Source organism: Arachis hypogaea, chromosome 11 (genome assembly GCF_003086295.3).
Source record: "Arachis hypogaea cultivar Tifrunner chromosome 11, arahy.Tifrunner.gnm2.J5K5, whole genome shotgun sequence".
Taxonomy (NCBI): Eukaryota; Viridiplantae; Streptophyta; class Magnoliopsida; order Fabales; family Fabaceae; genus Arachis; species Arachis hypogaea.
The window spans coordinates 133,943,798-133,959,570 of NC_092046.1; the positions used below are offsets into that span (position 1 = coordinate 133,943,798).

The 15,773-nt window shown below is 35.5% G+C and overlaps 3 protein-coding genes across 7 annotated transcripts; all 3 read right to left on the minus strand.

Moving 5' to 3' along the window:
* Window positions 1–737: 737 nt before the first annotated feature.
* Window positions 738–1,734, minus strand: LOC140176215 (uncharacterized). The gene is made up of 2 exons (XM_072206140.1): window positions 1,124–1,734; window positions 738–1,074 (listed from the first exon to the last, which is right to left on the minus strand). Exons 1-2 carry the CDS (start codon window positions 1,732–1,734, stop codon window positions 738–740), a joined length of 948 nt encoding a protein of 315 aa, XP_072062241.1.
* Window positions 1,735–4,028: 2,294 nt separating this feature from the next.
* On the minus strand, window positions 4,029–5,936 carry LOC112722701 (uncharacterized). Its single transcript, XM_025773819.2, has 2 exons — window positions 4,991–5,936; window positions 4,029–4,685 (listed from the first exon to the last, which is right to left on the minus strand). The coding sequence occupies exons 1-2, from the start codon at window positions 5,541–5,543 to the stop codon at window positions 4,339–4,341; spliced, it is 900 nt and encodes a 299-aa protein (XP_025629604.1). The 5' UTR covers window positions 5,544–5,936; the 3' UTR covers window positions 4,029–4,338.
* A 1,226-nt stretch (window positions 5,937–7,162) lies between these two features.
* On the minus strand, window positions 7,163–11,183 carry LOC112722702 (protein FAR1-RELATED SEQUENCE 5). Of its 5 annotated transcripts, none has more exons than XM_025773820.3 (4): window positions 10,964–11,183; window positions 10,172–10,521; window positions 8,009–9,906; window positions 7,163–7,524 (listed from the first exon to the last, which is right to left on the minus strand). In XM_025773820.3, exons 2-3 carry the CDS (start codon window positions 10,516–10,518, stop codon window positions 8,013–8,015), a joined length of 2,241 nt encoding a protein of 746 aa, XP_025629605.1. In that variant the 5' UTR covers window positions 10,519–10,521; window positions 10,964–11,183; the 3' UTR covers window positions 7,163–7,524; window positions 8,009–8,012. The 5 variants fall into 5 exon arrangements, with proteins under 5 accessions (XP_025629605.1, XP_025629608.1, XP_025629607.1 ...); XM_025773823.3 differs by having other exon boundaries at window positions 10,176–10,521; window positions 10,964–11,180; XM_025773822.3 differs by having other exon boundaries at window positions 10,991–11,153.
* Between the last annotated feature and the right edge of the window lie 4,590 nt (window positions 11,184–15,773).

The following is a 15,773-nucleotide window of genomic DNA, read 5'->3' on the forward strand; positions in this document are numbered from 1 at the left end:
TACATATAAGCTCCAAGTTGTTGGGCTTCCTCAACTTTTAGTGTATTCAGCTACAAAGTCGGCGAAGTACTATGATTTGATTGTTGTATGAGCTTCGTATTTCAAATCGAACTCGGACAATTTCATAGCCAATTGTAGCATCATTCCTGCTAGGTCCGTTTTTTGTAGAATGTGCTTCATGGATTGATTAGTTCGAACCCTTATAGTGTGAGCTTGAAAGTAAGGTTGGAGCCTTTGGGAGGTGAGGATAAGAGCGTATGCAAACTTTTCTATCTTTTGATAGTTTAACTTTGCTCCCTGTAAGGCTTTGCTGACAAAGTAGATAGGTTGCTACCCGTTCTCATCTTTTCAGATTAGGGCAGAAGCTATATCTCGGGTTGCCACTACCAAATAGAGAACAAGCTCTTCTCCTGCAATAGGTCGGGTGAGTATAGGGGTTGGCCCAGAAATGCTTTAAAACCTTGAAAGGCTTGTTCGCATTCCTGGTTTCATTCAAATTGATTCCCCATTTTGAGTATTGAATATAATGATAGAGACTTCAATGCTGATCTTGCTAAGAATCTGAATAGTCCTACCAACCTTCCATTTAGTTGTTGGACTTCTTTGAAACAAGTTGGGCTCTTCATCTCTAGTATGGTTGTGCACTTGTTCGGATTAGCCTCTATACCTCTTTGAGTGAGCATGAAACCTAAGAACTTCCTGGCCTCTACTGTGAAGGTGCATTTTGAGGGGTTTAGTCACATCCCATACTTCCTTATTGAGTTCAGTGTAGTTGACACACATCCTCCACTTTTCCATTCTGCTTTTTTACCCAGCCACAATGGATACTTTACCTCTCTTATGAATCCGGCTTCCAATAATGCTTGCACTTGTTCTTCCACGACCTGTGTTCTTTTGGGATCGTATTTTTTATGCTTTTGCTGAATAGGTCTGGAACCCGGGTAGACGGCGATCTTATGAGACATCAGGTCGAGATCTATACCAGACATATCAAAGGCTTTCCAAAGGAAGAGGTCGGAGTTTCTTCGTAGGAGGTCAACGAGCTGAGCTTTCAGGCCTCCATCTAGGTTGCCCCTATATTCGTTGTCTTTTTAGCATGATCTTTGATTTGCACTTCTTCTACCTTTCCTCCAGGTTGGGGACATATTTCTTTCCGAGTTCGAACACCACCGAGCTTGATAGCATTGACTTCTTTTCCGTCTGGTTGCCTTTTAGATTAAGGCTTTCATTGTAATACTTTCGTACCAACTTTTGATCTCTCTTTACGGTGGCAATTCCTTCTGCAGTAGGAAACTTCATACACAAGTGAGGTGTAGAGACGACTACTGCTAGTCGGTATAAAGTGGTCCGACCTATCAAGGCATTGTATACCGACATGACGTCGACCACAATGTAGTCGACGCTTAACGTCCTTGACTTCGTTCCCTTTCTAAAAGTGGTGTATAGGGAGATAAATCCAAGAGGTTGGATCGGCATGTCCCCTAGCCCGAAAAGGTTATCTGGGTACGCCTTTAGATCCTTTTCTTCTAGACTAAGTTTGTCAAAGGCAGGATTAAACAATATGTCCGCCGAACTCCCTTGATCTATCGGAGTTCTGTGGAGATTTGCATTGGCGAGGATTATTGTTATTACCACTGGGTCGTCATGGCCAGGTGTCATTTCTTGAGCATCTCCTTTAGTGAACGAGATGGTTGGTAAATCGGGAGTTTTGTTATCTTCTCTGACTTGGTACATCTCTTTAAGATGTCTTTTCTGTGAGGATTTTTTAATATTCGTCCTGTAGCAAACCCTCCGTTAATCATGTGTGTGTCCTTCAGGAGTTTGAGGGGGCGTTCTTGATGACCTCCGTCTTCATCTCTCTTCCTTTTTCTTTGATCGTCTAACCTCTTAGCTAACTACTTGTCTAGTTGACCTTCTCTAGCCAACTTTTTAATGATATTCTTTAAATCATAGCAATCGTTGGTAGAATGCCCCTAAAGCTTGTGGTAATCGCAGTATTCCATCCGACTTCCTGTCTTTTTATGGTTGATGGGGTGAGGAGGTGGAAGTTTCTCGGTGTGGTATATCTCCTTGTAGACATCTACAAAAGAGACTCGAAGCGGGGTGTAATTATGATACCTTCGAGGTATTTCCGAGTCGTACTCCTCCTTTTTTTTAGCTGCTTTCTCCTTTTTCCGAGTTGGGTAAGACAAGCTGGGCCTTGGGGGAGGCTCTCTAAGTCGAAAATTTTCTTCCATGTTGCTATATTTTTCTACCCGCTCTTGTACTTCGTACAAGGAAGTCAGGTGTCGCTTGGATATGGATTGAGAGAATGGCCCTTCTTTAAGGCCATTAACAAGTCCCATTGTCACTGCTTCAGTAGGCATGTTTTGTATTTTCAAGCAGACTTTGTTGAATCTCTCCATGTAGTCTCAGAGTGCTTCTCCAACTTCCTGTTTAACCCCTAGCAAGCTGATGTAGACTTTCAGGTCCTCGATAATGGCGCCAATATTCGAGGGTTACTTGAAATTGGGTTGCTTTTTAAGTCTGAACGTGAGGTCCAAGCTCCTGTAGAGGGAGTGTACGACTTGTACTGGAGCTGAGGTACCGCCGTCCAAGTTTCTTGTGAGGAGATGGGGGTGGTACTTGCAAGAGACTCCGATGCTTAAATTAGCAAAAACTTTGAGTAGGTTTTTAGTAGATTGAGACTTGAATATACTTAAAGGTATCAATATATTTATAGTAGAGTAAATACCCATCTTTCTGAGTAATTCCACCTTTTTGGATAGATAACCGCTTCTTTTATCTTGAAAGTTTGTTGAAATCTTCTCTCTAGATGAGATAGAGATAGTAAGAGAGATTTAAAAAAGGTAATTACTTATTTAGATAAGTAAAGCTGCTCTATATCGCATCCGATTTCTTAAAAAGTCGGGTAAGTAAACGAGGCCATTCTTGATGGACCTCTACCTTTAATGGACCTGACTTTATTTTGGACCAAGATATATACAATACCCATTTAAAATAAATTTTGTTTGATAAAAATAACCAATCATTAAATTTTTATTAATAATTCTATAAATACTCATTTCCTTTCTTTTCCTATCTTAGTTCCATAACCACCACCACTTCTACTGCAAAATCTACCATCCTATGTGTCACTATGAGAGGATTCAACATCTAAAATAAAATCAAAAGCATAATCATAGTGAAGTATTTGATTACTCAATCCATAAAGATTGAAATCATTCTGAATGTAATCATGATGTACATTCATCCACCTCGCAGAAGAATTCATTCCCTCTCAAATTACAGAACCACGACGTGTCATCTCCATCAGAACCACTAACATCAGACTCCTCACTCAGTCTCAGATTCCGATTTGGTATTGGTACCTCCTCGCTCTCGTTCTCTTTCTTTGTACATAACTTTCTCTCTCTATCGCAACTATCTCTATGGCTCTCTTTCTTCTTCTGATTTGGTTTGATTTGATTTCTCTCTCCCTGAATCATGCAAAAGCGATTACTAGTTCTGCTTTTCTTTCTAGTTAAGGTTTCAAAAATTGGAAAAAGTACTATCAGATTCAAGATAGAGGCAATAGAGGACGATTTCGGGGGAAGCCTTCCTTGATAGGCATAGGTCTTAAGGCCGGTATTAATGATTACCGCAACAAACTCCTCCTCATTCACCACAAACCGAATCAGATCCGCGCTCTCAGAAAAAGAACTAAGAAACCAAAGGATGTGGGTTCTCGTTGCTCTCTCAAACACCTTGATGCTTATAAACAAGGGGGAAATTATGATTTATTAAATCGGCGTGAGGAGGTGCATGCGACGAAATGATGTAGTTATGGAATGAAGAAAAAAAAGAGAAGTTATGGAACGAGGAAAGAAAAGGGAAGGATGTTTACAGGATTATCAATAAAAATTGACCGATTGATTATTTTTGTCAAAGATATAACTTTAATTATTAAAAATAATTAGTTTTTTATGGCTTAAAAAATGTATCAAATAATAGGCTCTAATAGAAAGACCAAACATTACTCCACATGGTAGGCTCTAATGGTACAGTGTGAATTCATTCAAAGAAATGCTACATTTGCAACAATGTTATTTTTTAACTTCGCGGAAAACAAACCGAATATTTCAATTTCATCTGATGTGTGTAGTTGCCAACAAGTCAAACCCTAAAACACCGTAGACTAACCACACACATTAAGATACAAGACGAGAACAGAACATCCCCATATATACACACAAGATGAAAAAGGAAAAAGGAAAAAGGAAAAAGGAAAATGACATTACCATGGCACTAATGTAATAAACAGTACACAGTTTCTATACGTGGTATGTTGATGGAGACTTAAAGTTCAGAATCTCTGCGTTGACCAGCACCAAGTTTATCTTTGGCAGCATCATAACCTTCCTTAGCCTTCTCTTTAACCCACTCCATTTGCTCATTGGTTTCTCTCTCGCTCTCTTCAGCTTCCTTCTTTGCCTTCTGATTGGCTTCTTCAACTCTCTCCGCGGCTCTATCCTTTGCGTCGTCAATGGATTCTGAGGCCTTGTCCTTGGCGGAGCCAGCGGTGCTGGTTGCCACGTTCTTGATATATTGTGCTTTCTCCTTCGCCGCATTTGCCAAGTCACTTGCTTTCTCCGCCGCCATGTCCTTCATTTCTCTCGCCTTCTCTGCACTGTATTCGCCAGCCCCTGTTTATTACACACAACTCATCACTACAAGTATTCATGCATTTCATCATTCTCATGCATAAAAATTGTCTAATGCCACAATTGAGAAGCGCAACAGTTTAAACCTTCAAGCGGAAAAAAAAGGGTAACGTGTCAACACGCCATCATCCAAGTAACGGGGATTTTGAGGACGAATATTTAACAATTTTTTCGAAATCAATTTGTAAAATAGTTATCTTTCAATAGACTAAATTCGTGTCCCGAACAACTAATCACTACAAGTGTTCATCCAGTAAAAGATTTAGGATTTAGGATTAAGTACGAACCAGAGGCATAGTCCTGGACCTTTTCTTTGGTTTTCTGAGCAGCGTCACTGGCATATTCCTTAGACTTCTGAGCAGCATCACCGCCGTATTCCTTGGCCTTCTGCGCAGCGCTACCGGCATATTCCTTGGCCTTTTCGGCAGCATCACCGCCATAATCTTTTGCTTTCTCAGCAGCACTACCTGCATAATCCTTGGTCTTGTGTGCCGCATCATCACCATACTCTTTCGCCTTCTCAGCGGCGCTGCCAGTATAGTCCTTGGTCTTCTGCGCCGCATCACCGGTGTATTCTTTTGTTCTCTGAGCAGTTTCACCGGCATATTCGTCGGGGTGCTTGAAGCCAAGAGTTTCGGTTATTTTATCTTTGGCCCAACCAGTCCATGACTCGGTGGCTTCTTTCCCTTCCTTGGCCGTCTCCGCCGCCTTGTTTTCCGTCTCCGTCGTCTTGGCTTTGGCCTTCTGATAGTCAACCCCTTCCTCTTTGGTCGTGCATTCAACGCCACAAGCCAACACGACAGCCACCATCACCATCACCATCACCATCCTTGAAGCCATCACTATTAATACTTTGCAACAATGAGATAGTAAGAATGGAACAACAAATAATCAGAATCTGAATGTTCGTAAGTTGTAATGTGGTGGTTCCGAAAGGGAAGTTTTGGGAGGGGATTATAAAGGAGTGAGTTGATGAACATGGTAGGTTAAGTTCATGCAACGTGGCTTGGTTACCATGTTGTTGAGTTACACGTGTCAGTTAGGGAGAGCAAGGTGTCAAATATGAAATCATGTTTTTTGGTTTCAAAGTCTTTCTTAACTTGGTTCGTGTCAATGGATGGATGGAACAGGTATGCACCCAAACCTAGGTGAAAAATTAAAAAAGGTGGCAAATTGAACTCTGGTTTCTTTTTCTTTTCCTCTATCTCTTTTAGGCTGGTCTGGTATGTTCTCGATTTGTTTGGTTTCTTCCATGTATGTATTTATAGGCACCGCCACTAAGTGCGGAGCTAGCTAGATGAAATATTAGAGGAGATTAAAAACGTTTGCATAATAAAATAAAATTAAAATAAAAATTTTAAAAAAAACTAAACTAAAATTTATATATAATTTATATGTAAAAAATTAAATAAAAAATCTAGAGAATCAATAATTTTATTAAATTCTGATCAGTATATAATCAGCAAAAAAAATAAGTCATTAAATAAAATTTTATAACATTAAAATTATTATTGATGGCACTATTATTAATGACTATTTGATAACTACATATCACAAAAATTAGTGACTCTAACATTCCTCCTTTTTATACATGTAGCTTCGCCCCCTGCCGCCACTGGTCTATCTGCAAGCATAAACTATATACGTCATACTTTCTGTCTTTCTTTCTGAGATCTAAGATTTTCGAGAAAACGAAAACCAAAACTTAGTTTTAGTCACTCTATATGCATTTTTTTAAATTCATATGTATTATTTTATATATCTTTAACATATATTTTATATAGATATATAAATGATTGATTTAAATATATATAGTCATGAAATTTTAAGGAATTCAGTATCCTTAACCATTCCACTTTTATTATTGTTTACAGCTATAGCTAATGGAAACTTGTGAATAACCTTTGAATATTCAATTTTAATACTTTGTAAATAACCTTAGAATAATTCTAATAGGATAATTTTTGGATTTCAGTTTTGACTTTTATCGTAACGAAACTGATTTAAAATTAAAATTTATATTAAATATAATTTTTAAAATGATATTAGTATTAATAAAAAAATATTGTATTATTTTAAAAAAAAAACTAATAAAATATTATTATTTGTATATCTATTAAATCTATTAAATAAATATTATAATTTTATTATGTAACATTAAATTAAAATAAAATCAATATTGAAATAACAAATTTTACATTGAATTTTAAATCAATTTTTATGATATAGAATTCACACATGCTTATAAAAAAAAATCAAATATAAAATAGTTTAATACCTTAAGTTAAAAAGTAAAAACAGATTAGTGATAACACAACACTGGTCAAGAGACACAACACTCATCAAGAGCCATCCCCAGTACTCAGTTTTGTTTCTTTATATAACCACTTAAGGAATGGGAAATAAAAATAATTACTTGATATTGATACATATTACATAATATATGGTTAACCTATGCATTTAGTGAAATGGAGATTCTATTGAATCAATAAATTTATATTAAGTACTAAATATGAACAAGGGAATACCTATACTGCCAAGTGCCAAGTCATAATTTAGCGTCTACCTTATATAACAAAATGGACTAACCTGTTCTCTTCTATTTCTAATCTGCTAGATAACATTTGAGAAATAGGAGAAAAAGTACTAACTAATATCCTCGTTATATTACAATAATCACTGGATAACGAATAAAAAAGAATTTTGGTGACAAAGAATCCGACCAAATCCGGAACAGCCACAAAATGTGTTTCTACCTGGCCCAATTCTCTACCGTGGTTCTGAACAATTCGGATGTGTAGTTTACTTCAATGATGATTACCTGTGCCAATGCCATAGAAAATGCTTACAGCATTGCGAGTTCCAATTTTAACCATTATCCATACAGTTTGCAAAAAAAAAAAAAAAAAAGGAAATTATATAACCGTCAATGCATAACACAACAAAGGGTTAGTTCATAACTCTATCGACCTCAATATTCAAAAAGTAGACAAAACATGCTAGGATCAGATCATTCATGGCATGCATATGAATGCCTATCAAAGATCAGCAGCCAAGAGCAAGGCAAAATCATCAGAAGGGACTATAGCATAAGCATGTTGTAAAAGCGCGCGCATACAAAGCAAGTTAGAAACTCATAATTGATGCCTAGCTCACATGACACAGCAAAAAGATCATTAATCTTAAAATCCACCTCTCCTAATTCTTCTTTTTTACTTGTTAATATTCATTCATTTACTTAAAAACATATATACATGCACAGACATGCGTCATAAATGCAGGGAGAGAGAGGGAGGACTGCTCACCATGCTATACATTTTTGCATGTCTTCCTATTGTGCCCAAGTCCTTTGCACTTGCCACACTGAAGCTGACGTTTGATTACGTCTATCGTTTCAACTTGCTTCATTTTTGGCCGGCCCGGGGGCCGCTTAGTTGGTGGAGGGGTCACTGTAACTATCATGGTCGATTCACCGTCAACTGGTTTTTCAAAATCATCTGGCAGGGGATGAATCGATTCTGTGTACGTTTGCCGATAATTCTCGACAGTGAAGTATCTAGAACAATAATCATATGGGCTCCTATCAGAACATTCACAGACAGCAATTGCATGACAGCAAGGCAGTCCACTGAGTTGCCATCCCTTGCAGCTACAATCTAAACGATCCATATCAACAGTATCAACGGATTCTCCGCGGACCTCATATGTGCTACCTTGTAAGAGCAACACTTGAAGTGAACGAGCAACTGATGTTTCTTTTTGAAGCATTTCCTCCTTGGATGGTGTCAATTTGGTCATCCATTGGTTAGATTCCTCCCTTCGTGCACAAATTGCTTCCATCATTTTACCACGTAATACATCAATCATTTGGGTAATTGGCAACTCGTGTGCCTCGGATACCCAACTGTAGAATTGCTGTCCAACATTTGATGTCATATGATTATACCTTATTCCACTAAAGTATGCATTGGCCCAGTGCTCTGGCTGACTTTGTACAACCCATTCATAGGCTTCAGGAGAAATACCTTTTATGTTCTCAACACAACGATCAAAGGTCTCCGATTTGGGTGCATAAGCAGCAGAATAGAAATCATTAATCAAGAATCGTCTGGCCTCATGAGAGAATTGTCCCTTCAAATCCTTGTTCAGTTTGTCAGCAAGGTGGCGTAAACAATATCCATGGTGGCCTTTGTCAAATACCTCAGCTATTGAATTTTTTAGACCATTCTCAAAATGTGCAACAAATGTAATCTCCTCAGACGGTGATATCGCTGACTTCAGCTCGTGCAGAAACCAATGCCAGTTATCCTCTGTCTCAGCATCTACAACGGCAAATGCTACAGGAAAAATGGCATCGTTCCCATCCACAGCTGTTGCAGCCAATAATTCCCCTTGGTACTTCGAATTTAAAGGAGTTTGGTCAAGGAAAAGAAGAGGGCGACAGCCTTGCTGGAAACCAGATATTGAGGCATGAAATGATACAAACAGACGATGGAAACTTGAGTCCTCTTTAGTCGTAAATGCAGCAAAGCTCCCTGGATTGCTCTCTTTTATCTTCTCGCAGAATAATGGTAGCTGGGTATATGCCTCTTTATAGGAGCCTTGGAGTTGCTCTCTAGCAATCTCTTTCGCCCGCCATGCTTGAGAATAATTTAACTGAATCCCATACTCCCGCTTTATGTCATCTGCTATATCCTTTGGCTTGTAATTGGGTGACGCTTTCAACTTCTCTTTGATGATACTTCCTACCCAACCCCTAGTTGCCCGATACCCAGCTTTAACAGCAGATCCTTCACAAGTATGATTTGAGTTCATTTTCTTAATGCAAATCAATTGCGTGGTTGACAATTTTGATGCATATATCCTCCATGGACAGCCTTGGGATTTACATTTGACAGTGACACGATGACTGTCATTCTTTTTATATTTGTAAGCAAATCCATGAGCAATAGAGTATTTATGCAACGCGTCACGGAACTCGCTGAAACTATTAAACCTCTGGTCCACTCCAGTGATGGTATTTTCCCATTGTAGTGCAGCTTTATGATGCCTCTCTTCAATGGCCCCAGAAGGAAGAGAACATGAAATGGCTTCAATAGCTACATCCACCTCAAGGTTATCCATGCGTTGTGTGACATCGGCAGGGGCTTCAACAAGGGCAACACAAGGGACGATAGCTTCTGACGCCGTTGTCCTGCTTGACCTGCAATGATAAGTACACCCTAAAATTTTCAAAACAATACACAAATTAAGTCATGACGGTAATATATGCTATGGCTATTCATTTTGGCCACAATCAGATCTTTAAATTGAGACAACAAGAAACTCTGCTGACACATAACAACAATACACTAACTATGATTTATCCAATTATGGGCCAATCAAATTACCATATCCCACTTAGTGTCCAGGGAATTATATGCCAATGTACAAATGGAACAATAAACAACAAGAACTAGTTTAACTACCTACTAGCAGGCATGTTGGACGTATTTCGAGCCGCTCCTTCCTCCGAAATAACGAACACGTCAACGGTTGTAGCTTCCCCAGCAAAACTGACCATGCGCTGCAAATCCTTGTCCTTTGATATTGTGATTAGTGTCCTATTGTTGCCAGGTAGGAAGTACTTGATAATCATGGTGTTTGCATTGCAGTTGAACATTTCCGCTATCTCTGACTTGAAATCAGCTAACTTTGTCTGGTGATCAATGTCTATTGCATATGCATCCCCACCATTGTATGACAACGATCCATCTTTGTCTGCCACAAACTCACCACCTGATTGAACTATAGTTATCACCCTCTTCGTAGCCATGGCCTATCAAACAGCAAATACATATATCTACTCATTAAACCTGACACAAGTGAGGAATATGTAGCTCCAAGAGCACAGATTTTAAGACAGGTAAACAGTGAAATGGTTTGCATGTAGCTCTTCAACTCTAAATTTCAAATCACGAACAGGTAAAATTTTGTTATCAGTATCAATAAATAATATGTGTATAAATTAAATAATATCCAGAATGGAAGGTCAACATACAGCACAACACATGATGGAATTTTGCTACAAAGGCTCAATCTTTAACAAAAAAACATAGATACCCATATGAAAACATTACAAAAGGGGGAAAAGCTTCAGCGATGGAACAAGAGAAAACTAATTAGTATCATCCCCAAAGGGGGATAACAAAACAGTGATAGAAAACAATGTAATTGAATTGAAGTAGGAATGGGATGAAGAAGTAGAAGAAGAATAGAACCCTAATGAAGGCAGAATGAGAAGGCACCCTGGGAAGCTGCAATCGTTGTTGGTGTTTGCGGAGAAACCTTGAAGTTGGAGGCTTTGGTTGTGGGCGTGGCCGAACCAATTCGGAGAAAAAGAGAAAGACAGAGAAAGGGAGGCGCTTCCTCTGTTTCACGCCCAAATCCGTAACAGTATCAGTGTGTGCGCATCAGAGACTCATGCGACGTCGTATTTGCGATTTTGCAAAATGGTACTTTTCAGTTTTTAATATCAGCCGTTGATTTCAACATGTTACCGCAAAGTGGCTCCACTAAGTTATTGACGGCTACTGATTAGCATTCGAATCTTTTTGTAGTTAGAAAATCGATTTTATTAGGTAGATAATGACTTTGTAAATAAGAAATGGATTCTAAAATTGATTTAATAAAGTAAAAAATACTTCATCCTAAATTATTTCTTAAATTCTAATATTAGAATAATTATCTGCATACCTATTAAATTGAATATTCAGCTATTATTAATTATGTACGAGTAAACCGAATAAAAAAAAATCATCCAATTAAAAATTAACATAATTATCTGGGTATCTATTGAATTACACATCTAATATATTCATTATTCACATTATTTAGTATTTTCATTCTCTCTCTATACTTTTTTTAAAACCACCTCCATATTTTGTTTTCTCAACAGATAAATCAAATTTAATTTTTTGGGAAACTAATTATATATTTTAATTACTAAATGTTTTGCTATTTCAGTGATATAAACAGGGAGATATGGGTTTGATTCGGAACTTTGGATGGAATATGTTATAAGACTTCATTAATAAATTTTCCAGTGTCATTAGTCAAATAATCAAGATAGACATCCAAATTTTTTTCAAACCAACTTCAATCTAAGTTTTATTTAAATTGTATTTGTTTTTGTAAATAAGATAAAATATAATATTAGAACAAAAATAATAAAATAGAAATATTAAAAATTAATATTTATGTATTGTATCTAAATATAATGTATATAAATTATTTTTTTTATATTAGTTTGAGTTTAGTAATGTGTAATTTAGTAATTTTGGTTGATATTAAATAGTAGTGGACTAATACTCCTTGTTAATAGGAGCTAGCATTGACAACACACGAAATACAAAAAGGCAGGGAGATAATGCGTATTCCAGGTCAACTTGAGTTTCTGTCTCTAGAAAAAGAAGAATCATTGCCTTATAAAAACTCTTTTTTTAGAGAACAACGTTGTCTTAAGAAGAACAGTGATTGTTACAATATTCTCTTATTGTTTGAAATTTTAAAATTTGGAAAAGTCTAGAGAGTCAGCAACTTTTGTGTTTTTTGACCAACACTTAACCATCAAAACGAAAGTGAGTAATCTCTCACCGTTAGATGCAATCTCACACCATTAAAAACATTCTTGATGGCCAATTGATGGTTACAAAACACCAAAATTGCTGGCCCCTAGCATTTCTCTTAAAATTTTATTAAAAATTTATTTTGTGATAAGAATGGAGATGCGGATGCTCATTTAATGTGGACGTCTCATGTTTTCAAAGATGAAGTGCATTAAAGAGATTTAAAAATGTAAACCTATTGTACGTATAAATAGGAGGCTAAGTCTCAGAGAATATACACAACAATAACAAAACACTCTTCTCTTTCTTTACATGCTACAATAACATATAAACACTCTTCTTTCTCTTTTATATATATGTTACTACATATATTAGTAATATATATATGAATCATTTTTATTATATTGAGATATTAATTGTGGTGAATATTAATACTAGATTTATTTATTTACATCTCTTTATGTTATATTTATTTTCTCTTCCTTATTTATTTATTTCACAACACGTTATCAATACGATACTCTAATCAAAATTTAGGAAGGCTCAGGTAATAAATTTTTAGAGTAAAGTATCATTTTTGTCCCCAACGTTTGGGATAAGTCCCAAAGTTGTCCCTAACGTTTCAATCGTCCTATTTAAGTCCCTAACGTTTCAAAATTGACTCAATGTTGTCCTGCCGTTAGGGATCTGTTAACAGAATTGACGGCGGGACAAAATTGAGACAATTTTGAAACGTTAGGGACTTAAATAGGACGAAAACGTTAGGGATAAAAACGATACATAAAAATAAATTTTAATTTAATTTTATCTTTCAATAATATTAATTTTTTACTGTATATAGTATTCAATTATTTTTCAATTATATCTAAATAAATTACACTTAATCACATTACTTTCATTTTAAATAATTTATTTTTTATAATTTTGAAAAATTTTGATACATTAGAGACAAAAGGTATAATTTATATTTTATTGTATATATATTATTTTTTTTCTTTTCTGCAAGTTTATATACTAGTCGTTCTACAAACATTTCATGATAACTAAACATCTTTAAGAGTAAAATTATAAAAAAAAATTAATTTAGTTAAAATGAAAGTAATATGATTAAGTGTAATTTACTTAGATGTGATTAAAAAATAATTGAATACTATGTATAGTAAAAAATTGATATTATTGAAGGATAAAATTAAAATTTATTTCTATGTATCATTTTTGTCCCCAATGTTTTCGTCCTATTTAAGTCCCTAACGTTTCAAAATCGTCTCAATTTTGTCCCGCCATCAATTCTGTTAACGAATTTCTAACAGAAGGACAACATTGAGTCAGTTTTGAAACGTTAGGGACTTAAATAGGATGATTGAAACGTTAGGGACAACTTTGGGACTTACCCCAAACGTTGGAAACAAAAACGATACTTTACTCTAAATTTTTATTATATCGAAACTCTCTCATCTTGAATTTAATGCTCTTGATATATCTGAAAACAACTACTTATCATTGATACTAGATGTCGAAATCCATCTTGATTCAATGGATCTTGGAGATACCATTAAAACTGAAAATAATGCATCCTAGAAGGATAAAGCCAAAGTCATGATCTTCCTTCGTCGTCACTTTGACGAAGGATTGAAAAATGAATATCTCACACTAAAAGATCTTACAGATATGTGAAAAAACCTTGAAGAAAGTTATAATCATAAAAAAACAGTGATACTTCCTCAAGCCTGATATGAGCGGACGCACTTACGTCTACAGGATTTTAAATCTATAAATGAATACAATTCAGCAATTTTCCGAATTACCTCACGAATTCACGAATGAAATTATGTGGAGAAAAGATAATTCATAATGATATGTTAGAGAAAATTTTCTTGACCTTCCATGCCTCGAATGTGCTCATGCAGCAGCAGTGTCGAGAAAAAAATTTAAAAAATATTCTGAGCTAATTTCTTACCTTCTTGTTGTTGAACGCAACAATGAGTTACTTTTAAAAAATCATGAAGCAAATGCGACAAATCATTACCCAAGAAGAGTTAAATGACAAGGTTTTGGTAACAAAACAAAAAAGTTATGGAAGGAAGAAAAATTATGTTCACAAGAAGTGGGACAAAGAAAGAAATAATAGGCAAAATAAATCAAGAGGATAAATATTTCCATTGTGGTGGAAAGGGCCATTGGTCGCGCACCTGTCGTACCTTGAGACACCTAGTTGATTTTTATCAAGCATCTTTGAAAAAGGATGACAAAAGAAAGGAGACGAATTTTGTTTCAAAGAATGTTGCTAAAAATTACACCACTCATTATGAAGTATCTGATTTCTTTGAGGATCCTGAAAAAAATATTAGTCATTTAATCAATGATAGAAAAGTTTAATATGTCTGTTTGTTAAGTATTTATGTAAATAAATAATGTAAGAAATTTCGTGTTAAGTTTTATTTTATATGTATTTAAATTTCAAGTATGATGTATATAAATAATGTTTAATAAAATATTAATGTTTATGTTTAAGAATTTTGAAATCATTAAATGTGTCTAAGTTTTAAAATAATAATAATAGTAATAATAATAAAATTTTTAATATATGACACTATTTTTATATACAGTGTTTCTTAGAAAATTAATTCCTAGAGAAAAAGACAAATAAGTCCTTGACCTTTTGATCCGCAGACATTTAAGTCCTCAAGAATTTGAAAATACATATAAGTCCCCTGATCTTTTCAAAATCTAGACATATCGATCCTTCATGTTCACTTGGATTTGTCAGACCCAACGGAAAAATCAAACGTGACTTCCATTGTACTGACCTGGTTGATACGGATGCACAAGCGAGAGAGTTTTTAAAATGGAACAAATTAGACACAGGGATCGATATGTCCAGATTTTGAAGAGGTCAAGGACTTAAATATATTTTTAAATCCTCAAGGACTTATATGTCCACAGACCAAAAAGTCAGGGATTGATTTGTCATTTTCTCTAATTCCTATTAGGAATACAATTTTACTGTCCACGGGCTGCTACTTATTTTATTACTATTATTTGTCTTTGAAGAAAATTACAATGATATATAATGAAGATGTTTGCCTTGCGGATAGTGCAAGTTCGCACACCATTCTCAAAAGTAATATATATTTTACTCATCTTGTGTCAAAAGAAGAATATGTTAATACTATTATTAGCTCAAGCAATGTGATAGAAGGCTGTGAAAGAGTTATAATTTTGTTTCTCAGAGGAACAAAATTCATAATAAATAATGCACTATTGTCTATGAAGTCTCTAAGAAACTTGTTGAGTTTTAAAAATATTCGCCGAAATGGATATTATATTGAAACAATGAATGCAGAAAATCATGAGTACTTATGTATCACAACTCATGATTCAAATAAAAAGAGTATTAGAAAAGTTACCCTCACTTTCATTCGAGTTATATTATACTAAAATTAGTGCAATTGAATCACATGCT

Coding starts and splice junctions, on each gene's coding strand:
- LOC140176215 (XM_072206140.1), bottom strand. CDS start 1,734: ATGTACCAAGTCAGAGAAGATAACAAAACTCCCGATTTACCAACCATC. Junction 1,075..1,123: donor GTCCCCAACCTGGAGGAAAG/GTAGAAGAAGTG, acceptor CAACGAATATAG/GGGCAACCTAGATGGAGGCC.
- LOC112722701 (XM_025773819.2), bottom strand. CDS start 5,543: ATGGCTTCAAGGATGGTGATGGTGATGGTGATGGTGGCTGTCGTGTTG. Junction 4,686..4,990: donor GGTCCAGGACTATGCCTCTG/GTTCGTACTTAA, acceptor TGTAATAAACAG/GGGCTGGCGAATACAGTGCA.
- LOC112722702 (XM_025773820.3), bottom strand. CDS start 10,518: ATGGCTACGAAGAGGGTGATAACTATAGTTCAATCAGGTGGTGAGTTT. Junction 9,907..10,171: donor TCCAACATGCCTGCTAGTAG/GTAGTTAAACTA, acceptor TTATCATTGCAG/GTCAAGCAGGACAACGGCGT.